Raw genomic sequence first — 26,883 nt, forward strand, 5'->3', positions numbered from 1 at the left:
ATGGAATGGTGGGTGGGCCAGGGACTACTCAAAGTTGAGAGATTTGTTTTGGTAACAGCTTTTTTGAGATATAATTCACTTATCATAGAAGTAGCCCATTTAAAAAATATCTCAGTAGTGTTTAGTATATTCACATTTGTGTAGCCTTCACCAAAATTTATAGAACATTTTAGTCACCTGAAATATAAATCCTGTATTCTTTTGAGTTATCACTCATTCTCCCATACCGCTAATTCTAGGCAATCGCTGATCTACTTGTATTTCCATATGAAATTTAGGGTTAGCTTAACAATTTCTGCAAAGAAGCCAGCTAGAATTTTGATAGGAATTGTGTTAAGTCTGTAGATAATTTGGGGAGCGTCACCATCTTGACAGTATTAAATGAGTCTTCCTATTTATGAATGTGGGATCTTCCCATATATTTAGATTTTTAATTTCTTTTGACAGTGTTTTGTAGTCTTCAAAGTTTTACACTTTTTTTTGTTGCATTTACTCTTAAATATTTTATTCTTTTAGATGCTGTTGTAAATAGAACTGTTTTCTTAATTTCATTTTTGGGCTGCTCATTGCAAGTATGAAAAAATACAACTGACTTTCATGTATTGATCTTGTATTCTGCAACCTTGCTGAACTTGTTTATTAGTTCTAATAGTTTATTAAATGAATTCCATCTGCTTTTCTGTATAACAAGGATCATGTCACCTGTAAATAAGTATAGTTTTTCCTCTTTTCCAATCTGGATGCATTTTATTTCATTTTCTTGCCTAATTGCCCTGGCTAAACATTGTTGAAAAGCAGTGTCAAGAGCAGATACTCTTGTCTTATTCCTGATCTTGGCGGGGGAAAGCATTCAGTCTTCCACTATTTGATATTAGCTAATGGGGTTTTCATAGATGCTGTTTATCAGGTTGAGGACGTTTCCTTCTGTTCTTAGTTTGTTGAGTGTTTTTATCATGAAGGGGTGTTAAGGTTGAGTTTTGAGGGAAATATGAAATATGAGTTAGAAAAGTGAAGATGCTAAGTCCAGTGAAACATGGCAGATAATGATGCTTAACTTGTTTGGGAAAGAGGGGCTAGCTTCCCCCCCCTCTTTTTCCCTCTCCCTTCTTTTTTCTCTTCCCTATCCCTTTCATGACCTCTCATTGTCTTCCCATTAATCCCTATACACATTTGGAGGGCCCTTAATCCTTTACTGAAGATTTTCTGAATAATTTGGGTTTTTTGATCAGTGGAGAATATTGTTTCTTTTGAAAAACATTAATTAAAAACAGTGTGGAGATTTTTTTTTTTTTTTAGTTTGATAGCTAGGTTGGAGCGGGACACAGGAAGCAGAGAGAAACTAAATCGTAAATGAAGTACTAAATGTAGAGTTAAAAAGAGGGAATAAACCTTTGTGATAAAAAATGTATGGTTAATGAAGAATTCCATGTTTACTTTGAACCTGGCTGTCACCTGACCTTTTTCCCAAAACATTTCAGCATCAGTGGTTTCACTTTTGTAAGTTTTCTGCATAGTTTTCTAAAAAGTTTAATAGATTTCTTAGGAAATTTTGCTCTGCAAGGTAAGGTTATGATGCATTTGATGTGATTATCCTTCATTTACTTTTTGAAATTTTAATTACACAATTGCATGCAGCTGCATTCTGATTAGGTAATTTTAAAAAATTAATCATTTATTTTTGGTAGAGTTGGGTCTTTGTTGCTGTGTGTGGGCTTTCTCTAGTTGCGGCGAGTAGGGGCTACTCTTCGTTGCAGTGCACGGGCTTATCATTGCGATGGCTTCTCTTGTTGGGTAGCATGGGCTCTAGGTGTGCGGGCTTCAGTAGTTGTGGCTCACGGGCTCTAGAGTGCAGGCTCAGTAGTTGTGGCGCACAGGCTTAGTTGCTCCGTGGCATGTGGGATCTTCCCGGACCGGGGCATGAACCCGTGTGCCCTGCATCGGCAGGCGGATTCTTAACCACTGCGCCACCAGGGAAGCCCCATGATTAGGTAATGTTAAAAAATATATATTTCTGGGCTTCCCTGGTGGTGCAGTGGTTGAGAGTCCGCTTGCTGATGCAGGGAACACGGGTTCGTGCCCCCGTCCGGGTCCGGGAAGATCCCACATACCTCGGAGCAGCTGGGCCTGTGAGCCATGGCCGCTGAGCCTGCGCGTCCGGAGCCTGTGCTCCGCAACGGGAGAGGCCACAACAGTGAGAGGCCCGCGTACCGCAAAAAAAAAAAAAAAAAAATTTCTGTGTTTCATGTTATGTCTCAGAAATCAAATAACTTTGGGTTTAGCCAAGAATCTTTCTGTTCACAAGGCAAAAATTGATAAGCAGTAACAGAATTTTTGTTTTGTATCCTCTTTTGTAGCAGGATTATTACTTTTCATTAATTTTTTTCAGTCTACTTTAAAATCTCATTATAGGTAAAAATTTATTTCTAATTTTTTGAAGAAATAAGTAGTTCACTTTGCTGTGTGAGAGACTCATCATTCATGCTGAATAGACAGACACCTGGTAATTGTGGTCTTTCATATTGTTTTCCTTTATTAACAGTAGAAATTGGTGACGCAAAATAGAAGTTAACAATACTTTATCTTTCTTAATAGTCATCTTTTGCAGAGAGAACCTCTGTCTGTAATCTTTAGTTTAGAATCTTTTTATTTTTCTCTCCCCAAATTACTTAGATTCCCTAAATGAGTAAAATAGTTCAGTTATATAATACCAGTTACAAATACTGATAAGAGAATAGAACTAAATTTAAGATATACCAACCTTAATGTCTTTCTGTACACAGACTTTGCTGGGATCTTTACATATATATCCATAGCTCTTTGATCATAATGTTTATATTTAAACAAAACCAAAAAACTGACAAGGTATGTTCTGCTATAGGTTCATGTGTAGTGCAATCTGCTGCAAAATCTACATATAAATTCATGAAATAATATATTGTGAATTATGTACAGAATGATAACCTTGAAATAATAAGAATTTGAATCACCAAAAGTATATCTAACCTATTAATGAATATTTATTAAGCTTCTACTGGCTATAAACTGTTAAATTCAGGGTTCTAGGGAATAAAAAGAAGTTCAGAATATAGTCTTTTATACCAGGAAGTGGAACTAATATTTGTCAGACTACTGAGTACTAAGGACTGTGAAAGCCATCACCTTCCCTTTTAAATATGTAATCAAAATTAGTGTTCAGAAAAGTCCTATGAATTAGACAGTATGATTCTCATTCTCTAGCTGGTTAAGAATGTGAGTCTTTGATCCTTCACTTTCTAGCTCTTGGGAAACTTATTTAACTTCTCCATGCTTCAGTTTCCTCATCTGTAATAAGGAGATAGTAATTAATAATCCTTATCCTACAGGGTTGTTGGGAGGGTTAAATGAAGTAATGCCTGTAAAGTGCTTAAAACAGTATGTGGCACGTCTGAAGTAAAAAAGCAAAACAAAACTAAAAAACGCAATATATGTTAGCTGTACTGTTTCTTATTGTTAGGAGCCATACGAGTTAAATAACAAATCTTAAATATTGATAAAACTAATATTTAAAACGATCTGTTTGACTCCAAAATATTTACTCTTATACAACTTACACTTATAGGGGATTTAAGCCTGGATAAATAGCAAGCAAGTGAAGGCAGAATATGCTAAGTGACAAAGAACATTAAGTGCTGTACCGTATAGCAGAGTACATATGGGGTTGTAGCCTACAGCGATAAAGGGAGGAGGTGGAAGTTGATCTCACCTTTATAGTTAGGAGGAGGAAAGGAAAAGTTAATGGATTACTGCAGCATTCTCCTTGCTTGTTTCCCAACATCCATTATTGCTGCGTTAACTTCTGTTTCTTTATAGGCATTGTCACCAGAGAAATCCTTTTAAAATTCTTTCAATATTGCTGAAATTCCCTACTTAAAATCCTTAATAATGTTACTGTTTTTTGGTTGCCTATTATGTGCTTAAGGGTAGGAGTTGGTAAGATTTTTATGTAAAGGGCCGTATAGTAAATGTTTTGGCCTTGTGGGTCATGTAAGATTTCTGTTCTATATTGTTGTTGTTGTTGTTTGTTAAATAAACAATCCTTTAAAAATGTAAAACCATTCATTGCTGGCAAACCCAGCTATAGTTTGCTGACCCTTGTGCTAGGAGATTTACATGAATTAACTTCTTCTTAGAATCCTGGCAAAGTTGATATTATTAATTCCTATTTTGTAGTTGAGGAAACTGAAGGTTAGAGAGGCAAATTTGATGAAAGTCACATAGCAAGTAAATGACACAAGAGATTGAATTCAGATTTAGGTCACGGGAATTCCTCAACTTGTATACTTCCCAGTGTATCGTGCTGCTGCTTATTGCTTTTAGAATAAAATGGAGCTTTCATAGCGTTATATGTAAGGTCCATCATGTTACTGGCCTCTTGTACCTTTCCAGTTTTATCATTTATTACTCCTCCTCCTTCAAACATATTCTCTAGCCTAGCCAACTGAGTGACTTAGATATAGCCTAGTTTGTGCTTTATACATGCCTACAATACCTTATACTCTACGACCTCACTGACTTTCTTAATAACTCACCTTAGATGCTCCCTACTCCAGGAAACCTTGCCTCACACTTCCAGTCTTTGCTTTATGCTTTTTCTCTGCGCTCCCCTAGCATCCTGTGCATTCCCCTTTTATGACATTTACCAGACTGTATTTTGTTTACCTGGTTTATGTCTCTGCTTTCTCGTTAGACTGAGATTTTTAAGGGCAGAGATATACTAAATGTTTAGTATATTTTAGGGGCTTAGTAACTGTTTATTAAATGAATGAATGAATCAAATGGCATTGCAGATGGTAGAAATTACATCAGCAGATATGTAGTAGCAGAAAGGTATGAGTCCAAATCAATAGAATTAGAAATGAAAAAGGAGAAATAAAAACTGACACTGCAGAAATAAAGGATCATGAGAGATTACTACAGACAACTATATGCCAATAAAATGGACAACCTGGAAGAAATGGACAAATTCTTAGAAAAGCACAACCTTCCGAGACTGAACCAGGAAGAAACAGAAAATATAAACCACTCACAAGCACTGAAATTGAGACTGTGATTAAAAATCTTCCAACAAACAAAAGCTCAGGACCAGATGGCTTCACAGGCAAATTCTGTCAAACTTTTAGAGAAGAGCTAACACCTATCCTTCTCAAACTCTTCCAAAATATACTCCTCAACTCATTCTATGAGGCCACCATCACCCTGATACCAAAACCAGACAAAGATGTCACAAAGAAAGAAAACTACAGGCCAATATCACTAATGAACATAGATGCAAAAATCCTCAACAAAATACTAGCAAACAGAATCCAACAGCACATTAAAAGGATCATACACCATGATCAAGTGGGATTTATTCCAGGAATGCAGGGATTCTTCAATATACGCAAATCAATCAACGTGATGCACCATATTAACAAATTGAAGGAGAAAAACCATATGATCATCTCAATAGATACAGAAAAAGCTTTTGACAAACTTCAACATCCATTTATGATAAAAATCCTCCAGAAAGTAGGCATAAAGGGAACTTTCCTCAACATAATGAAGGCCATATATGACAAACCCACAGCCGCCATGGTTCTCGGTGGTGAAAAACTGAAACCATTTCCTCTAAGATCAAGAACAAGGTAAGGTTCTCCACTCTCACTACTATTATTCAACATAGTTTTGGAAGTTTTAGCCACAGCAATCAGAGAAGAAAAAGAAAAGGAATCCAAGTCGGAAAAGAAGAAGTAAAGCTGTCACTGTTTGCAGATGACATGATACTATACATAGAGAATCCTAAAGATGCTATCAGAAAACTACTAGAGCAAATCAATGAATTTGGTAAAGTTGCAGGATACAAAATGCACAGAAATGTCTTGCATTCCTATATATGAATGATGAAAAATCTGAACAGAAATTAAGGAAACACTCCCATTTACTATTGCAACAAAAAGAATAAAATACCTACGAATAAACCTACCTAGACAGGCAAAAGACGTGTGTGTATGCAGAAAACTATAAGACAGTGATGAAAGAAATTAAAGGTGATAACGAACAGTTGGAGAGATATATACCATGTTCTTGGATTGGAAGAATCAACATTGTGAAAATGACTATAGTACCCAAAGCAATCTACAGATTCAGTGCAATCCCTGTCAAACTACCAATGGCATTTCCCACAGAACTAGAACAAAAAATTTCACAATGTGTATGGAAACACAAAAGATCCCGAATAGCCAAAGCAATCTTGAGAAAGAAAAACGGAGCTGGAGGAATCAGACTCCTGGGCTTCAGACTGTACTACAAAACGACAGTAATCAAGACAGTATGGTACTGGCACAAAAATAGAAATATAGATCAATGGAAAAGGATAGAAAGCCCAGAGATAAACCCATGCACATATGGTCACCTTATTTTTGATAAAGGAGGCAAGAATATACAATGGAAAAAAGACAGCCTCTTCAGTAAGTGGTGCTGGGAAAACTGGACAGCTACATGTAAAAGAATGAAATTAGAACACTCCCTAATACCATATACAAAAATAAACTCAAAATGGATTAAAGACCTAAATGTAAGGCCAGATACTATAGAACATGAAACTTAAAATCTTTTGCACAGCAAAGGAAACTGTAAACAAGATGAAAAGGCAACTCTCAGAATGGGAGAAAATATTTGCAACTGAAGCAACTGACAAAGGATTAATCTCTAAAATTTACAAGCAGCTCATGCAGCTCAGTATCAAAGAAACAAACAACCCAATCCAAAACTAGGCAGAAAGAACAGGAATAAATACGCAGATGTAGAGAATGGACTTGAGGACACGGGTAGGGGGAGGGGGAAGGGTAAGCTGGGACGAAGTGAGAGAGTGGGTGGACTTATATATACTACCAAATGTAAGATAGATAGCTAGTGGGAAGCAGCCGCATAGCACAGGGAGATCAGCTCAGTGTTTTGTGACCACCTAGAGGGGTGGGATAGGGAGGGTGGGAGGGAGATGCAAGAGGGAGGAGATACGGGGATGTATGTATATGTATAGCTGATTCACTTTGTTATAAAGCAGAAACTAACACACCATTGTGAAGCAGTTGTACTCCAGTAAAGATGCTTAGAAAAAAAAAAAATGGGCAGAAGACTTAAATAGACATTTCCCCAAAGAAGATATACCGATTGCCACCAGACACATGAAAGGATGCTCAGCATCACTAATCATTAGAGAAATGCAAATCAAAACTACAGTGAGGTATCATCTCACACCAGTGAGAATGGCCATCATCAAAAATCTACAAACAGGGCTTCCCTGGTGGCGCAGTGGTTGAGAGTCCGCCTGCCGATGCACGGGACACGGATTCGTGCCCCGGTCCGGGAAGATCCCACATGCCGTGGAGCGGCTGGGCCCGTGAGCCATGGCCGCTGAGCCTGTGCATCCGGAGCCTGTGCTCTGCAACGGGGGAGGCCACAAGAGTGACAGGCCCGCGTACTGCAAAAAAAAAAAAAAAAAAAAAAAAAAATCTACAAACAAATGCTGGAGAGGGTGTGGAGAAAAGGGAACCTTCTTGCACCTTTGGTGGGAATGTGAATTGATACAGCCACTATAGGGAACAGTATGGAGTTTCCTTAAAAAACTAAAAATAGAACTACCATACGACACAGCAATCCTACTACTGGGCATATACCCTAAGAAAACCATAATTCAAAAAGAGTCATGTACCACAATGTTCATTGCAGCTGTATTTACAATAGCCAGGACATGGAAGCAACTGAAGTGTCCATTGACAGATGAATGGATAAATAAGATGTGGCACATATATAGAGTGGAATATTACTCAACCATAAAAAGAAATGAAATTGAGTTATTTGTAGTGAGGTGGATGGACCTAGAGCCATACTGAGTGAAGTAAGTCAGAAGGAGAAAAATACCGTATGCTAACACATATATGTGGAATCTAAAAAAAAAAAAAGCTTCTGATGAACCTAAGGGCAGGACAGGAATAAAGACACCGATGTAGAGAATGGACTTGAGGACACTGGGATGGGGAAGGGTAAGCTGGGATGACGTGAGAGAGTGGCATGGACATATATACACTGCCAAATGTAAAATAGATAGCTAGTGGGAAGCAGCCACATAGCACAGGGAGATCAGCTCGGTGCTTTGTGACCACCTAGAGGGGTGGGATAGGGAGGGTGGGAGAGAGGGAGACGCAAGAGGGAGGAGCTATGGGAACATATGTATATGTATAGCTGATTCACTTTGTTATAAAGCAGAAACTGACACACCATTGTAAAGCAATTATACCTCAATAAAGATGTTTTAAAAAGAAAAATAAAAGGTGTAGTCCAGATTCAAGGAGGAGTGGGACTTTGAGTTAATATCTGGTTAACTTCCAGAGCTTCAGTGGGAACAAGGAGGTGATAAGGCAAATTGGAGCATGATTATTATGGAGGGGTTTGAATGAGGAATTTAAGTCTTATTCTAGGTTGAATTCTAGAGCACCAAATGTTTTTTTTACATCTGTAAATTGGGGTTCTCTTAGTAATACCTGAATTTTATGTCATAATATCGTTTAGATGATATTTTATAGGACATGGCTGTATAATTGTTTTGATTAATAGTTATTGCAGATATGGCTCTAGAATCAAGTAATTATCAATACTACTATTAAAGACTTTGGGAGCATTGAGTGATTTTGAGAGGCTGGTGGCAGTTTGGAAATAATTATTTAAGAAGTTTAATCTGGTTGAGGTATGCAGAATCAGTTGCGGAGATCAGTGTGGGAGGAGGGAGGCTCTTTTTTAAAGAATTAAAATTAAAATATGAAGTGGTAAGTCAGGAGAGAGATGTGTCAATTGGGATAGAAAAGAAAGCTTTAAGTGACATCAGTGGTTGAATATGAAGGAAGAAGTCAAAGATAGCTGAAAAATCAGAAGGAGGATACAATTTGGGGAAGATAATTATGAATTTTGTATTAGACAAATTGATTAAAATTGGAATTATTTCTATTTTTGCCTGAATTTAGGCCCTACTTACTTTATGCCTGAATACCCTCAGGATTGGTTTTCCCCTTCCTCCCTCTAATGCATGGGTGTTATGTTTGGATATGGGTGGATGTTTGGTTGTATGGACTCTTTGGCAGTCTGCAGAAGTCTGTGGAGCGTTTTAGGAATAATGATTTTTAGTGAATGAAATAAATAAGATTAAAAAGGAATGTGTTGGGCTTCCCTGGTGGCGCAGTGGTTGAGAGTCCGCCTGCCGATGCAGGGGACACGGGTTCATGCCCCGGTCCGGGAAGATCCCACATGCCGCTTAACAGCTGGGCCCATGAGCCATGGCCGCTGAGCCTGCGCTTCCGGAGCCTGTGCTCCGCAACGGGAGAGGCCACAGCAGTGAGAGGCCCGCGTACCGCAAAAAAAAAAAAAAAAAAAAAGGATAGGATTAGCAGTACTAATACACATATAGTATATATTGTGTGTATAAATTGTACATAAACTTAGGTCATTTTTACTTTTATTAGTTTACAAGTTACAGTACTTGTAGCACATTTCACGATTAATCATCAACTTGGTCAAGAACTATTGCTCCATTCAAATTTTATTCTTAGCAGCTCTTTTATTGAATTTACACACATTTCTTCATTGAACTACAGTTATTTGTAAACACTGTTAAATATTCTTTGTGGAAAGCAACTTTAAGTACATTTTAGAAAGAGATGGGAAATACATAAATGTTTACAATATAATAATCATTGTTTACCTTTTGCTCATCTTTCCTAGACTATAAGGTATTTAGGGCAAGGAACATAATTCTAATAATTAAAAGTAATGGATTTTTGTTAAGTGTTTATAAAGCATTACAATTTCTTTTAGCCTTTTTGTAAAACAACTTCGAAATAAAGTTTTTAAAAATCGTTAATAAAACAATTCACTCTTCTCAAATGGAGAAATAATAGACATGCATTATGTGCAACTGGGTTTTAGAAAATAGCAAATTTTATTCCTTGATTCTGTGATTCTGGGTAACTGCCTATTGTTCCTAGTATGTTGTAAGTATGCTGTCCTCATTTTATCAGCCTCAGAACAAGAAGAAGGAAATTCTGTATTGGTTAGCTCAGGAGGAAGGTAATGAGTTTAAGTAAAAAAACAGGAAATTTGTTCCTCTGTGACCTTTGATGAGTTTGTGAATTTGGCATTTTGACTGTGGGGTTGAATTTCAGAAGAGTTTTATATTTAGTTTGCTTTGTTGCTTTTGCAGAATATCTACCTGCCAAGAAAAAATAGGAATCCAAGTTAAAGGCTCTGCTGCCTTTGTGGGAAATAATGGACAATACTCTTCCTTTTGCTGACAAAATCTGGGTATCTGTATTTTACAATGACTGGTTTTTGCTTTCACATAGAGCCAAAGTATCCTTTTCCTGGAACCAAGCGTGACTCAAAGCCTTTGTAAGTTCTCTTTATCCTTTTAAGCAACTATTTTGGGAACTGTTTTAAAGCTGACACCCCTTCCCTTCAAACCTTTTCCACTCAGCACAAAGCACCACCTTATTGGCAGTCATTTGTGTGAGTAGAGTGGGTACTCTCCTTAGGCATTTATTCATGTCAAAAAGTTAAGGATTAGCTCTGTTGTTTAATACTATCTGTTTTGGATCAGCGTGAGTCTGCATTGGCCTTTCCTTTTAAATTCTTTCATAATTAAGATGCTGGCACCTAGGAGCCCTTTCCTGGATGGAGCTTTTCTTTGTGCCTTATCGAGTTTTATCCCAGACAGAGTTTAGTTACTAAGGCTTTTCTGTTTTATTTCTCTGTTTTTAATGGAGACTTGTAGATTTAGATATGGTTTTTCCAAATTCTAAACCCTGGTTCTCAGATAAGTAAAACTAGGTTTAACACCTCTTTATGTATATTTTGCTATGTATATCAAACGTTGGAACATTGTGCAATTTGGTTCAGGTCAAAAAGTATGGGACAACTATTATGATTACTGTCAGACTTTAATGTTAGTCAATAAAACGTTGTATTCAAGATTTAATTAAATTGTTTTCCCAAAGAAATAGAAAAGCTAAAATAATTAGAAAAGCTGTTCATTATGAAAAGTGTTCTTTAGTTAAATCCTTAGTTTTTTTTTTTTTTTTTGCGGTACGCGGGCCTCTCACTATTGTAGCCTCTCCCGTTGCGGAGCACAGGCTCCGGACGCGCAGGCTCAGCGGCCATGGCTCACGGGCCCAGCCGCTCCGCGGCATGTGGGATCCTCCCGGACCGGGGCACGAACCCGTGTCACCCCTGCATCGGCAGGCGGACTCTCAACCACTGCACCACCAGGGAAGCCCAGATCCTTAGTTTTTGATACTGCTATCATGTTCAGTTTTCTAGTAATGAAAACCAAATGATTTTTTTAAAATAAATAATTTATTTATTTGTGGCTGCATTGGGTCTTCATTGCTGCGCGGGGGCTTTCTCTAGTTGCGGCGACTGGGGGCTACTCTTCGTTGCGGTGCGCGGGCTTCTCATTGCGGTGGCTTCTCTTGATGGGGAGCATGGGCTCTATGTGCATGGGCTTCACTAGTTGTGGCACACGGGATCAGTAGTTGTGGTGCACGGGCTTAGTTGCTCCGTGGCATGTGAGATCTTCTCGGACCAGGGATCGAATCCGTGTCCCCTGCATTGGCAGGCGGATTCTTAACTAGTGTGCCACCAGGGAAGCCCCCCAAATGAGTTTTTGAAGTAGTGTTTAAATTTTCTTGATGCAATACAACATTCATAATTTATACACAGATGATTTTTTTTGCTTATGTAAACAGACTTAAGGCATTATATTTGTGAAATATTAGTGAATTCTTTGATTTTACATACTGCTAGAGAGGCAGAGCCTGAAATTAGAAGGTAGGAGAAAGAAAAGATGAAGTATTGTATTTTGTTATGAAGTGTTAGCATGTTACTTCAGTTTTTTTCACATTTAACACGTTGTACTGAGTCCAGTTTTTCTAGTGGATTTGTTATTTTGAGTCATAGGAACTCTCATGCTCTTGACATGCTTACTTTTTTTTTTTTGGCTGTACCACACGGCTTGCAGGATCTTAGTTCCCTGACCAGGGACTAAACCCATGGCCCCTGCAGTGGAAGCAGGGCGTCCTAACCACTGGACCACGGGAATTCCCTTGATATGCTTACTTTTAAAAGTGTGGCTTATCTAGATGATCTGTGATCCTCTTAAAACTGCCCTTGCAGCCTGTCTTAGTTTGGGTCTGAACATATTGACTCTTTCTTTACAGCAGCAAAGATCTTTTCATTTCTGGTAGGTTTGAAGCAGCAGACTTTGCTGTGGATTCTTGTTTACTCTTCATTTAGATTGCACAGACAACTGATTTAGGAGAATACTTTTCTTTGGGTACTACTTATTATTGATTAGGAGATTTAGGAGAATACTTGCAGTAAACTTTCTGATCTTAAATTGTAGACATCTTTGTGAATAGAGTACTCTTGCTTCTGTTTTTTTCCCTTCCCACTTAACTTTAGTAGGTTAACCATGGTGGAGAAGAGGAATTCGAAGGAGAATTTCCAGCATTCAGATATAGTGACCTTTGATGATTAGTATGTTAAGGAGAATGCTGGAGAATAGACTTTGCGTGTTTATCCTTGAACACGTGCCAGATGTATTGGATAGTTCCCTCTTGACTTCATAATAGCATCTTGAGTACACAACAGGGTGGAAACCTCGTTGTCATCCTGTGGCAAATTTCCTGCTTATCCTGGATATCTTACAACTGCCCTTCAAAGAGGGATGTGAGGTATATTGGAGTTAGGCTGATAGAGAATTTAGAGGACAAGCGTACAAATTTTAAAAATCACAAACCATTTTTCTTATTTATTTTGTCAGTGTCTGTATTTGTGATTGAAGTAGGAAATGAAAGAGAGGAACTGCTAGTGTGAGAATTCATTAGACAAATGGGAACATTGTTTCCCTGTGTTACCTCAAAGTTTATTGAATAGTAAGCTGTACTGTAATGGATGTTACATTTGTTGTGCCTGTACCAGAAAATTGAACTGTTTCTGAGTCAGTGTGTACTCCATTTAGGTTACTTGGATTCAGCATGTTAGGGTTACGATTGTAATAGGATTTGGGTATTCCTGGGTATAGTTGATTTTACAATGTTGTGTTAGTTTCAGGTGTACTGCAAAGTGATTTAGGTATACGTATACATGTATTCATTCTTTTTTAGATTCTTTTCTCATATAGGTTATCACAGAATATTGAGTAGAGCTCCCTGTGCAATACAGTAGGTCCTTCTTGGTTATCTTATACATAGTAGTGTGTGTGTATTCAACCCAAGCTCCTGATTTCTACCAACCCCCCCACGTTTCCCCTTTGGTAACCATAAGTTCTCTATATCTGTAAGTCTGTTTCTGTTTTGTAAAAAAGTTCATTTGTACCTTTATTTTTAAATTAGATTCCAGAAATGACTTACTTCAGTTAGTATGATAATCTCTAGGTCCATCCATGTTGCTGCAAATGGCATTATTTCATTCTTTTTTATGGCTGAGTAATATTCCAACCATAAATTGTTATCCATTGTTCTGTCCTTGGGGACATCTGCTTTATCCATTCCTCTGTCCTTGGGGTTTCTGAAGAAAAATGAGAATTGAATTAGCAATTCATTAATATATAGGCCTTGTGCTGGGCTGGTTTAAAATTAAGGCCTGTTTGGACCTCCTACTCCTCATCTCTTTTGTTTCTAGATCAACTTTTTGAAAATCAATTTGCCTAAGAATGAGTTTGCTGAGATTAGAAAAATTAATTTCTTTCACTCAGCAAAATTATTTTGAAATTTATGTTGCCATGTGTATCAGTAGGTCGGTCTTTTTTTTCATATTCCGTAAAGTTCTTTTATTTTAGTTTTTATTCTTTTAACCTTTTTTTCAAAAGAAAATTGAAGTATAGTTAATTTCCAGTGTTGTATATGCTTCAGGTGTACAGCAAAGTGATTTATATACAGCAAAGTGATTTATATATATAAATTCTTTTCCATTATAGGTTATTACACGATACTGAATATAGTTCCCTGTGCTACATATATAGGGGGTCTTTGTTGTTATTTGTTTTATATATAGTGGTGTGTATATGTTGATCCCAAACTCCTAATTTATCTCCCTGCTCCCCTTTCTATCCCCTTTGTTTTCTATGTTTGTGAGTATATTTCTATTTTGTAAATAAGTTCATTTGTATCATTTTTTTAGATTCCACATATAAGTGATATCATATGATACTTGTCTTTCTCTGTCTGACTTAACTTCACTTGATATGATAATTTCTAGGTCCATCCATGTTGCTGCAAATGGCATTATTTCATTCTTTATTTTTTTATTGGATTATAGTTGCTTTACAGTGTTGCGTTAGTTTCTTCTCTACAGCAAAGTGCATCAGTTATACATAAACATATATCCACTCTTTTTCAGATTTCTTTCCCATTTATTTCATGCTTTCTTATGGCTGAGTAATATTCCATTGTATATATGTACCATATCTTCTTTTTTTTAAATTTTATTTATTTTTTTATACAGCAGGTTCTTATTAGTTATCCATTTTATAGATATTAGTGTATACATGTCAATCCCAATCTCCCAATTCATCACACCACCACCCCCGACACTTCCCCCCTTGGTGTCCATATGTTTGTTCTCTATGTCTTTGTCTCCATTTCTGCCCTGCAAACCGGTTCATCTGTACAATTTTTCTAGGTTCCACATATATGCGTTAATATACAATATTTGTTTTTCTCTTTCTGACTTACTTCACTCTGGATGACAGTCTCTAGATCCATCCGCGTCTCTACAAATGACCCAATTTCATTCCTTTTTATGGCTGAGTAATATTCCATTGTATATCTGTGCCACATTTTCTTTATCCATTCATCTTTTGATGGGCATTTAGGTTGCTTCCATGACCTGACTATTGTAAATAGTGTTGCAGTGAACATTGGGGTGTATGTGTCTTTTTGAATTATGATTTTCTCTGGGTATATGCCTGGTAGTGGGTTTGCTGGGTCATATGGTAGTTCTATTTTTCGTTTTTTATGGAACCTCCATGCTGTTCTCCAGAGTGGCTGTATGTATCAATTTACTCACCAACAGTGCAAGAGGGTTCCCTTTTCTCCACACCCTCTCCAGCATTTGTTGTTTGTAGATTTTGTGATGGTGCCCATTCTAAGTGGTGTGAGGTGATACGTCATTGTAGTTTTGATTTACATTTCTCTAATAATTAGTGATGTTGAGCAGCTGTTCATGTGCCTCTTGGACATATGTATATCTTCTTTGGAGAAATGTCTATTTAGGTCTTCTCTCCATTTTTAGATTCGGTTGTTAGTTTTTTTGATATTGAGCTGCATGAGCTGCTTGTACATTTTAGAGATTAATCCTTTGTCAGTTGCTTCAGTTGCAAATATTTTCTCCCATTCTGAGGGTTGTCTTTCGTCTTGTTTATGGTTTCTTTTGCTGTGCAAAAGCTTTTAAGTTTCATTAGGTCCCATTTGTTTATTTTTGCTTTTATTTCCATTTGTCTAGGAGGTGGGTCAAAAAGGATCTTGCTGTGATTTATGTCATGGAATGTTCTTCCTGTGTTTTCCTCTAAGAGTTTTATAGTGTTTGGCCTTACATTTAGGTCTGTAATCCATTTTGAGTTTATTTTTATGTATGGTGTTAGGGAGTGTTCTAATTTTATTCTTTTACATGTAGCTATCCAGTTTTCCCAGCACCACTTATTGAAGAGGTTGTCTTTTCTCCATTGTGTATTCTTGCCTTTTTTATAAAAGATAAGGTGACCATATGTGTGTGGGTTTATCTCTGGGCTTTCTATCCTGTTCCATTGATCTATATTTCTGTTTTGGTGCCAGTACCATACTGTCTTGATTACTGTAGCTTTGTAGTATAGTCTGAAGTCAGGGAGCCTCATTCCTCCAGCTCCGTTTTTTTCCCCAAGACTGCTTTGGCTCTTTGGGGTCTTTTGTGTCTCCATACAAAATTTAAGAGTTTTTGTTCTAGTTCTGTAAAAAATGCCATTGGTAATTTGATAGGGATTGCATTGAATCTGTAGATTGTTTGGGTAGTATAGTCATTTTCAAAATATTGATTCTTCCAATCCAAGAGTATGGTATCTCTCTCCATCTGTTTGTATCATCTTAAATTTCTTTCATCATTGTCTTGCAGTTTTCTGCATACAGGTCTTGTCTCTCTAGGTAGGTTTATTCCTAGGTATTTTATTCTTTTTGTTGTAGTGGTAAATGGGAGTGTTTCCTTAATTTCTGTTCAGATTTTTCATCATTCATATATAGGAATGCAAGACATTTCTGTGCATTAATTTTGTATCCTGCAACTTTACCAAATTCGTTGATTCACTCTAGTAGTTCTCTGGTGGCATGTTTAGGATTCTCTTTTTATAGTATCATGTCATCTGCAAACAGGGACAGTTTTACTTCTTCTTTTCCAGTTTGTATTCCTTTTATTTCTTTACTTCTCTGATTGCTGTGGCTAGGACTTCAAAAACTATGTTGAATAATAGTGGCGAGAGTGGACATCCTTATCTTGTTCCTGAACTTAGAGGAAATGCTTTCAGGTTTTCACCGTTGAGAAGACGTTTGCTGTGGGTTTGTCATATATAGTTTCTGTTATGTTGAGGTAGGTTCCCTCTATGCCCACCGTCTGCAGTTTTTATCGTAAATGGGTGTTGAATTTTGTCAAAAGCTTTTTCTGCATCTATTGGGATGCTCATATGGTTTTTATTCAGTTTGTTAAAATGGTGTATCGCATTGATTTCCCTATATTGAAGAATTCTTGAATCCCTGGGATAAATCCCACTTGATCATGGTGTATGAGCCTTTTAAATGTGTTGTTGGATTCTGTTTGTTAGTATTTTGTTGAGGATTTTTGCATCAGTGTTCATCAGTGATATTGGTCTGTAATTTTCTTTTTTTGTAGTATCTTTGTCTGGTTTTGGTATCAGGGTGTTGGTGGCCTCATAGAATGAGTTTGGGAGTGTTCCTTCCTCTACAAGTTTTGGAAGGGTTTGAGATGGATAGGTGTTAGCTCTTCTCTAAATGTTTGGTAGAATTCACTTGTGAAGCCATCTGGTCCTCGACTTTTGTTTTTTGGAAGATTTTTAATCGCAGCTTCACTTTCATTACTTGTGATTGGTTTGTTCATATTTTCTCTTTCTTCTTGGTTCAGTCTTGGAAGTTTATACCTTTCTAAGAATTTGTCCATTTCTTCTAGGTTGTCCATTTTATTGGCATAGAGTTGCTTTTAGTAGTCTCTTAGGATGCTTTGTATTTCTGCAGTGTCTGTTTTAATTTCTCCTTTTTCATTTCTTATTTTATTGATTTGAGTCCTCTCCCTCTTTTCTTTTAAAGGAATTTTGCCTTTTTTGTATTTTAAAATTTTATTTATTTATGGCTGTGTTGGCTCTTCATTTCTGTGCGAGGGCTTTGTCTAGTTGCGGCAAGCGGGGGCCACTCTTCATCGCGGTGCGCCAACCTCTTGCGGCCTCTCTTGTTGCGGAGCACAGGCTCCAGACGCGCAGGCTCAGTAATTGTGGCTCACAGGGCTAGTTGCTCCACGGCATGTGGGATCCTTCCAGACCAGGGCTGGAACCTGTGTCCCCTGCATTGGCAGGCAGATTCTCAACCACTGCGCCACCAGGGAAGCCCTCCCTCTTTTTCTTGATGAGTCTGGCTGATGGTATATCAATTTTGTTTATCTTCTCAAAGAACCTGCTTTTCGTTTTATTGATCTTTGCTATTGTCTGCTTTGTTTTTATTTCATTTATTTCTGCTCTGATATTTATGATTTCTTTCCTTCTACTAACTTTGGGTTTTGTTTGTTCTTCTTTCTCTAGTTCCTTTTGGTGTCAGGTTAGAATGTTATTTGAGATTTTTCTTGTTTCTTGAGGTAGGGTTGTATTGCTATAAACTTTCCTCTTAGAACTGCATTTGCTGCATCCTATAGGTTTTGGATTGTCGTGTTTTCATTGTCATTTGTCTCTAGGTATTTTTTGATTTCCTCTTTGATTTCTTCAGTGATCTCTTGGTTATTTAGTAATGTATTGTTTAGCCTCCAGTGTTTGTGTTTTTTATGTTTATTTCCCTGTAATTGTTTTCTAATCTCATAGCGTTGTGGTCAGGAAAGGTGCTTGATATAATTTCAGTTGTCTTAAGTTTACTGAGGCTTGATTTGTGACCCAAGATGTGATCTATCCTGGACAATGTTCTGTGCGCACTTGAGAAGAAAGGGTAATCCGCTGTTTTTGGATGGAACATCCTATAAATATCAATTAAATCTATCTGGTCTATTGTGTCATTTAAAGCTTGTCTTTCCTTATTAATTTTCTGTTTGGGTGATCTGTCCATTGGTGTAAGTGAGGTGTTAAAGTCCCCCAGTATTACTGTGTTACTGTTGATTTCCTCTCTTATAGCTGTTAGCAGTTGCCTTATGTATTGAGGTGCTCCTATGTTGGGTGCATATATATCTATATTTGTTATATCTTCTTCTTGGATTGATCCCTTGATCATTATGTAGTGTCCTTCCTTGTCTGTTGTAACGTTCTTTATTTTAAATACTGTTTTATCTGATATGAGTACTGCTATTCCAGCTTTCTTTGGATTTCCATTTGCATGGAATGTCATTTTCCATCCCCCCACTTTCAGTGTGTATGTGTCCCTAGGTCTGAAGTGGGTCTGTTGTAGACAGCATATATACGGGTCTTGTTTTTGAACCCATTTAGCGAGCCTGTGTCTTTTAATTGGAGCATTTAATCCATTCATGTTTAAGGTAATTATTTTCTTATTTTTATTTTTTTTTGCGGTACGTGGGCCTCTCACTGTTGTGGCCTATCCCGTTGTGGAGCACAGTCTCCAGATGCATAGGCTCAGCGGCCATGGCTCACAGGCCTAGCTGCTCCGTGGCATGCGGGATCCTCCCGGACCGGGGCATGAACCTGTGTCCCCTGCATCGGCAGGCGCACTCTTAACCACTGCTCCACCAGGGAAGCCCTAAGGTAATTATTGATATGTATGTTACTGTTACCATTTTCTTAATTGTTATTGGGTTTGTTTTTGCAGGTCCTTTTCTTCTCTTGTGTTTTCCACTTAGAGAAGTTCCTTTAGCATTTGCTGTAGAGCTGGTTTGGTGGTGCTGAATTCTCTTAGTTTTGCTTGTCTATAAAGCTTTTGACTTCTCCATTGAATCTGAATGAGATCCTTGCTGGGTAGAGTAATCTTGGTTGTAGGTTCTACCCTTTCATCACTTTAAATATATCATGCCACTTCTTTCTGGCTTGTAGAGTTTCTGCTGAGAAATCAGCTGTTAATCTTATGGGAGTTCCCTTGTATGTTATTTGTCGTTTTTCCCTTGTTGCTTTTAATAATTTTTGTTTCTCTTTAATTTTTGTCAGTTTGGTTATTATGTGTCTCAGCCTGTTTCTCCTTGGATTTGTCCTGCCTGGGACTCTCTGTGCTTCCTGGACTTGGATGGCTCTTTCCTTTCCCATGTTAGGGAAGTTTTCGACTATAATCTCTTCAAATATTTTCTCAGATCCTTTCTCTCTGTCTTCTCTTTCTGGGACCCCTATAATGCGAACGTTGCATTTAATGTTGTCCCAGAGTTGTTGTAGGCTGTCTTCATTTCTTTTCATTCTCTATTTTTCATTCTGTTCTGTGGTAGTGAATTCCACCATTCTGTCTTCCAGGTCACTTATCTGTTCTTGTGCCTCAGTTATTCTGCTATTGATTCCTTCTAGTGTAGTTTTCTTTTCAGTTATTGTATTGTTCATCTCTGTTTTTTAAATTTTTTAGGTCTTTGTTAAACATTTCTTGCATCTTCTTGATCTTTGCCTCCATTTTTTTTCCCGAGGTCCTGTATCATTGTCACTCTTATTATTCTGAATTCTTTTTCTGGAAGGTTGCCTATTTCCACTTCATTTAGTTGTTTTTCTGGGGTTTTATCTTGTTCCTTCATCTGGTACATAGCCCTCTGCCTTTTCATCTTGTTTGTCTTTCTGTGAAAGTGGTTTTTGTTCCACAGGCTGCAGGATTGTAATTCTTCTTGCTTCTGCTGTCTGTCCTCTGTTGGATGAGGCTATCTAAGAGGATTGTGCCAGCTTCCTGATGGGAGGGACTGGTGGTGGGTAGAGCTTGGTGTTGCTCTGGTGGGCAGAGCTCAATAAAACTTTAATCCACTTGTCTGCTGATGTGTGGGGCTGGGTTCCCTCCCTGTTGGTTGTTTGGCCTGAGGTGACTGAACACTGGAGCCTACCGTGCGCTTTGGTGGGGCAAATATGGACTCTGGGAGGGCTCACGCCAAGGAGTACTTCCCAGAACTTCTGCTTCCAGTGTCCTTGTCCTCACAGTGAGCCTCACTACAGCCACCCCCTGCCTCTGCAGGAGACCCTCCAGCACTATCAGGTAGGTCTGGTTCAGTCTCCTATGGGGTCACTGCTCCTTCCCCTGGGTCCTGATGTGCACACTAGAGTTTCACATTAGAGTTGTCTCTGGATATATGTCCAGGAGTGGGATTGCTGGGTCACATGGTAGTCTATGTTTAGTTTTTTAAGGAACGTCCATAGTTTTCTACATAGTGGTTGTATCAATTTACATTCCTACCAGCAGCATAGGAGGGTTCCTTTTTCTCCACACCCTCTCCAGCATTTATTATTTATAGACTTTTTGGTGATGGCCATTCTGACTGCTGTGAGGTGATAACCTAATTGTAATTTTGATTTGCCTTTCTCTAATAATTAGCAATGTTGAGTATCTTTTCACATGCCTGCTTGCCATCTATATGTCTTCTTTGCCAAAATGTCTAGGTCTTCTGCCCATTTTTTGCTTGGGTTGTTTGTTTTTTTAATATTAAGCTGTATGAGCTGTTTGCATATTTTTGAAATTAAGCCCTTGTCGGTCGCAGTGTTTGTACATATTTTGTCGCAGTCTATAGGTTGTCCTTTTATTTTGTTTATGGTTTCCATTGCTTTGCAAAATCTTTTTAAGTTTAATTAGTTTCATTTCTTTATTTTTGTTTTCATTATTCTAGGAGGTGGATCCAAAAAATATTGCTGTGATTTATGTCAGAGTGTTCTACCTATGTTTTCCTCTAGGAGTTTTGTAGTATTGGTCTTACATTTAGGTCTTTAATCCATTTTGAGTTTATTTTTGTGTATGGTGTTAGAGAGTGTTCTAATTTCATTCTTTCACATGTACCACTTATTGAAGAGATTGTCTTTTCTCCATTGTATATTCTTGCCTTCTTTATTGTAGATTAGTTGACCATAGATGCTTTGCTTTACTTCTGTGCTTTCTGTCCTGTTCCATTGATCTGTATTCCTGTTTTTGTGCCGGGACCGTGCCATTACTGTAGCTTTGTAATATAGTTTGACGTCAGAAAGTGTGATTCCTTCAGCTCCATTCTTCTTTCTCACTATTGTTTTGACTATCCGGGGTATTTTGTGTTTCCATACAAATTTAATTTTTTTCTAGTTCCATAGAAAATGCACTTGGTAATTTGATAGGGATCGCATTGAACCTGTAGATTGCCTTGGATAGTATGGTCATTTTAACAATATTGATTCTTCCAGTCCAAGAACGTGGTGTGTCTTTCCATCTATTGTGTCCTCTAATTTCTTTCATCAGTGTCTTATAGGTTTTGGAATACAGGTCTTTTGCCTCCTTAGGTAGGTTTATTCCTAGGTATTTTATTCTTTTTGATGTAGTGGTAAATGGGATTGTTTCGTTAGTTTCTCTGTAGTATTTTGTTGTTTGTGTATAGAAGTGCAGCAGATTTCTGTGTACTATTTTCGTATCCAGCAACGTTACCAAAGTCATTGATGAGCTGTAGTAGTTTTCTGGTAGCATCTTTAGGATTTTCTATGTATAGCATTGTGTCATCTGCAAACAGTGACAGTTTTACTTTTTCTTTTCCAGCTTGGGTTCCTTTTATTTCTTTGTCTTGTCTGATTGCTGTGGCTAGGACTTCCAAACCTATGTTGAATAAAAGTGGTGAGAGTGTGCATCATTGTTTTCTTCCTAATCTTAGAGGAAATGCTTTAAGCTTTTCACTCTTGAGTATGATGTTAGCTGTGGGTTTGTCATATATGGCCTTTATTATGTTGAGGTATGTTCCCTCTATGCCCACTTTCTGAGAGTGTTTATCATAAATTGATGTTGAATTTCATCAAAAACTTTTTCTGCATATATTGTTGATCATATTTTTTTTGTTCTTCAGTTTGTTAATATGGTGTATCACACTGATTGGTTTGCACATATCGAAAATCCTTGCATCCCTGGAATAAATCCCGCTTGATCATGGTGTATGATCCTTTTAATGTATTGTTGGATTTAGCTTGCTAGGTGAGGATTTTTGCATTTATGTTCATCAGCGATATTGGCCTGTGATTTGTGTGTGTGTGTGTGTGTGTGTGTGTGTGTGTCTGTGTCTGTGTGATAGCTTTCTGGTTTTGGTATCAGGGTGATAGTGGCCTCATAGAACCTTCTTCTGGAATTTTTTTGAGATAGTTTCAGAATAATAGGTGTTAAATCTTCTGTAAATGTTTGATAGAATTCTCCTGAAGCCATATGGTCCTGAACTTCTGTTTGTTGAGAGTTTTAAAATTACTGATTCAATCTCAGTACTGGCAATTGCTCTGTTTGTATTTTCTATTTCTTCTTGGTTCATTCTTGGGAGCTTGTACCTTTCTAAGAATTTGTCCATTTCTTCTAGGTTGTCCATTTTATTAGCATAGTAGTTGCTTGTAGTAGTCTCTTATGATTCTTTGTATTTCTGTGGTGTTGGTTGTAACTTCTCCTTTTTCATTTCTGATTTTTACGATTTGGTCCCTCTCCCTTTTTTCTAGATGGTCTGACTAAAGGTTTATCAGTTTTGTTTATCTTTTCAAAGAACCAGCTTTTAGTTTCATTGGTGTTTTCCTATTGTTGTTTTAGTCTCAATTTCATTTATTTCTGCACTAATTTCTATGATATCTTTCCTTCTACTAACTTTGGGTTTCCTTTCTTCTTTCTCTAGTTGCTTTAGATATAAGGTTAGGTTGTTTTTTTGAGGTTTTTCTTGTTTCCTGTGGTAAGCTTGTATAACTATAAACTTCCCTGTTAAAACTGCTTTTGCTGTGTCCCATAGGTTTTGGATCATCATGTTTTTGTTTTCATTTGTCTTTAGGTATTTTCTTACTTTGTCTTTGGTGTTTTCAGTGATCCGTGGTTGTTTAGTAGCATATTGTTTAGCCTCCACATGTTTGTGTTTTTTGCAGGTTGTGTTTACATGTGTGTGTAGTTGATTTCTAGCCTCATAGCATTGTGGTTGGAAAAGATGCTTGATATGATTTCAGTTTTCTTAAATTTACCAAGGCTTGCTTTGTTGCCAAGCCTGTGATCTATCCTGAGAATGTTCCATGTGCACTAAATGTATTCTGTTGGTTTTGGATGGAATGCTCTATAAGTATCAGTTAAGTCTATCTGGTCTTATGTGTCATTTAAGGCCTGTGTTTCCTTGTTGATTTTCTGTCTGGCTAATCTATCCATTGATGTGAGTGGGTTGTTAAAGTCATCCCCTAGTATTGTGTTAGTGTCAATTTCTCCTTTTATGTCTGTTTACATTTGCCTTATATATTGAGGTGCTCCTCTGTTGGGTGCATATATATTTATAATTGTTATGTGTTCTTCTTGGATTGATCCTTTGATCATTATGTATTAATAGTATAGGTCATTCCTTTTTTATTGCTGAGTAGTACTTCATTTTTTGTATTTACCACATTCTATTTATTAGGCTGTTGATAGACATTTAGGTTATTTCCAGTTTTTGGCTATTACAGATAAAACTGTCAAGAACATTTGGTTTCAGTTGAGTCTTTGAGTGTACATGTGTTTTAATTTTTCTTGAGTAAATATCCAGCAGTGAAATGTCTGTGTCATTTGATAGGTATGTATTTAACATGTAACTTTTTAAGAAACTGTGAAACTGTTTTCCAATGCGGTACTATTTTTCATTTTACCTGCATTGTTTGACAGTTCTCGTTGCTCCACATTCTCACCTGGTCAGTCTTTAAATTTTAGCCATTCTAGTAGATGGTATCTCATTGTGGTTTAATTTTAATTTCTCTAATGACATTGAGTATTTATCATGTGCTTATTTGCTATCCACATATCTTCTTTGGTGAAGTATATATTAAGATGATTTGTCCATTAAGAAAATTTTCTTATTATTGATTTTTGAGAATGCTTTGTTTATGCTGGATAGTACATTTTTTTATTACACATATGATTTACAAATATTTTCCCCAGTCTGTGGATTGATTTCTCAGTTTCCTACTAATGATTTTCAAAGAATGAAAGTTCTTGATTTTTATCAAGGTCAACTTACCAGTTTTTTGCTTGATGGATCATGTTCTTATTCTTTTGCTTAAGAAATCTTTACCAAACTCATGATTATGAATTTTCTCCTGTGTTTTCTTCTAGATATTTTGTAATTTTAGCTTTTTTTTTTTTTTTGTGATACGCAGGCCTCTCACTGTTCTGGCCTCTCCCGTTGCGGAGCACAGGCTCTGGACGCGCAGGGTCAGTGGCCATGGCTTACAGGCCTAGCCGCTCTGCGGCATGTGGGATCTTCCCAGACCGGGGCACGAACCCATGTCCCCTGCATCAGCAGGCAGACTGTCAACCACTGCGCCACCAGGGAAGCCCATAGCTTTTATGTTTATAGTTCTCTGTGCCTCTCTAAAATAGAGATAATGAAAACACCTACAACTTAGAGTAGTTGTGATTACTAAGTGAATTAATAATACATGTAAATTAATACTTGTTAGCGAATTTGAGTTAATTCTTGTATATGGTGTGAAGTAAAGTTTGAGATTCATTAGTTTGAATATGGCAATCTAATTGCTCCAGCACTACTTGTTAAATATTATCCTTTCCCTATTGAATTGCCTTGGCGTCTGTGTTTTAAATTAATTGACCATATATATGTGAATTTACTTCTGGACTCTCTATTCAGTTCTCTTCATCTATTTGTTTATCTTTATGCTAATACCGCATCACCATGATTACTGTACCTTTATAATAACTTTTGAAATCAGATAGTATGTCTTCTATTTTATTTTTCCTTTTCTAAGTTATTTTGACTGTTCCAGGTCCTTAAGATTTCTATATACATTTTAGCATAAGCTTGTCAATTTTTATAAAAACTACCTACTGGGATTTGATTGGGATTATCTGTAGGTGAATATGAGGAGAATTAACATTGTAACAGTGTTGAGTCTTATGTTCTATGAACATGCTGTATATCTTCATTTACTTTAGCTCTAAGTTTTCTCAGCAGTGTTGTTGTTTTCAGTTTACAGCTTTTGCACATCTCTTTTTTCATATTAATCTCTAAGTATTGTATAATTTTTGTGCTACTATAAATGGTATTTTAAAAATGCAGTTTTGGAGGGGGGATATATTTGTATCATATCCTGCCACCTTGCTAAACTTATTAGGTCTAGTAGCTTTTTTTGTAGAATCTGTGGGATTTTCTACGTATAAACAATTGTGTTATCTGAGAATAAAGATGGGTTTTTACTCCTCCTTCTAGTCACAATGCCTTTTATGTCTTTTTCTTGCCTGATTGCATGGGCTAGGACCATCCGTACAAAGTTGAAAAGAAGTGAAACATTGCCTTGTTCCTGATCTTAGCAGGAAAGCATTCAGAGTTTCGCTATTAAGTATGTTTTTCATAGATGCCATTTATCAGGCTGAGTATGTTTCTTTTTATTTTTAAAATGAGAGTTTTTTTCTTTTCAAATAGGAATGGCTGTTAGATTTTTAAAAATGCATTTTGTGCCTTTGTTGAGGATTTCGTGTGTGTGTGTGTGTTTATATACTAGTCTGGATATAGGTGGATTATATAGGTTTTTTTTTTTTTTACTGTTAAACAACCTTGCATTTCTGAGATAATCACCACTTGCTATGATATATCATCCTTTTGATATATTACTGGATTCAATTTGCTAAAAATTTTAAAAACATTTCATGTACTGTCTGGTTTTGGTATTAGGGTAATGTTCATCTCAACTTTGTGGAAGAGTTTGGGTAGAATTTGTATTGTTTCTTCCTTAAAGACTAACTGTGGTTGAGAAGTACTGGACTACATATGATCTGTTTCCTTCTATTTCTAAAATTTACTTTTGTTCTTTTCATATAATAGGATGCATACGTTCTTATAAATAAAGAGCAGTTCCTGTGTCTCATTATTTAATGAATGAAGTTCTTTGGAGGTGGAGTGGGAGAAGTAAATTAGTTTTGCTAGGTACAGCAAAACTAATTTGGATTTGGATTTGATATGGATTTTTCAGTGAAGCAGAATTGACTCCAAGGAATGGAGGATCTGTAAGAGAGAGGAAGGCAGTGGTGTGCTACAGTGGTGTGCTGGAGTTGGCTTGTGCTTGTTTGAGATGGCCAGTTGTTCATTTTTAAGGTATTTTGCAAGCCAGTTATTAAATACAACCTATTGAAAATTAAATTATGTAACAATTAAATCATATTAGAAACAAAGATAATACTCAAAACTCATCAATTACTAATTATTTTGCTATTGTGTCTATACTCTTGAGATTATTTACTTCTGAAATACAACCTAATGCTGTGTTTACTGGGTATCCTATTGATAACTTGAAATTTGCTATTCATATGGGAGATTTACAGATAAGCAAATGCTACAAATAGAGCTCAGTTTGTTAATTGTGTACTGTTAGGAAATGATGGAGCAAATATTATTAATCCAGATTAAACTTTAATGTTCTGAGTCTGTTGTGAGTAGCACAAAAAAATTAAGGAAATATTTTTGCAGTAT

At 36.9% G+C, this 26,883-nt stretch overlaps 1 protein-coding gene across 2 annotated transcripts in view; it reads left to right on the forward strand.

Annotated features, from left to right (window-relative positions):
• CNOT6L (CCR4-NOT transcription complex subunit 6 like) overlaps positions 1 to 26,883 on the forward strand; it is a 111,723-nt gene that overhangs the window by 4,847 nt on the left and 79,993 nt on the right. Inside the window, exon 1 of one of the 2 annotated variants that reach the window (XM_065877593.1) lies at positions 10,272 to 10,455. The exons of the other annotated variant lie outside the window; for it this stretch is intronic. Coding sequence (XP_065733665.1) covers positions 10,385 to 10,455 — 71 coding nt within the window. The 5' untranslated portion in view covers positions 10,272 to 10,384. Of the gene's footprint in view, positions 1 to 10,271; positions 10,456 to 26,883 lie in introns of those variants that run through there. 2 annotated transcript variants of the gene reach the window in all.

The sequence above is a fragment of the Phocoena phocoena genome, chromosome 5 (genome assembly GCF_963924675.1).
Source record: "Phocoena phocoena chromosome 5, mPhoPho1.1, whole genome shotgun sequence".
Taxonomy (NCBI): Eukaryota; Metazoa; Chordata; class Mammalia; order Artiodactyla; family Phocoenidae; genus Phocoena; species Phocoena phocoena.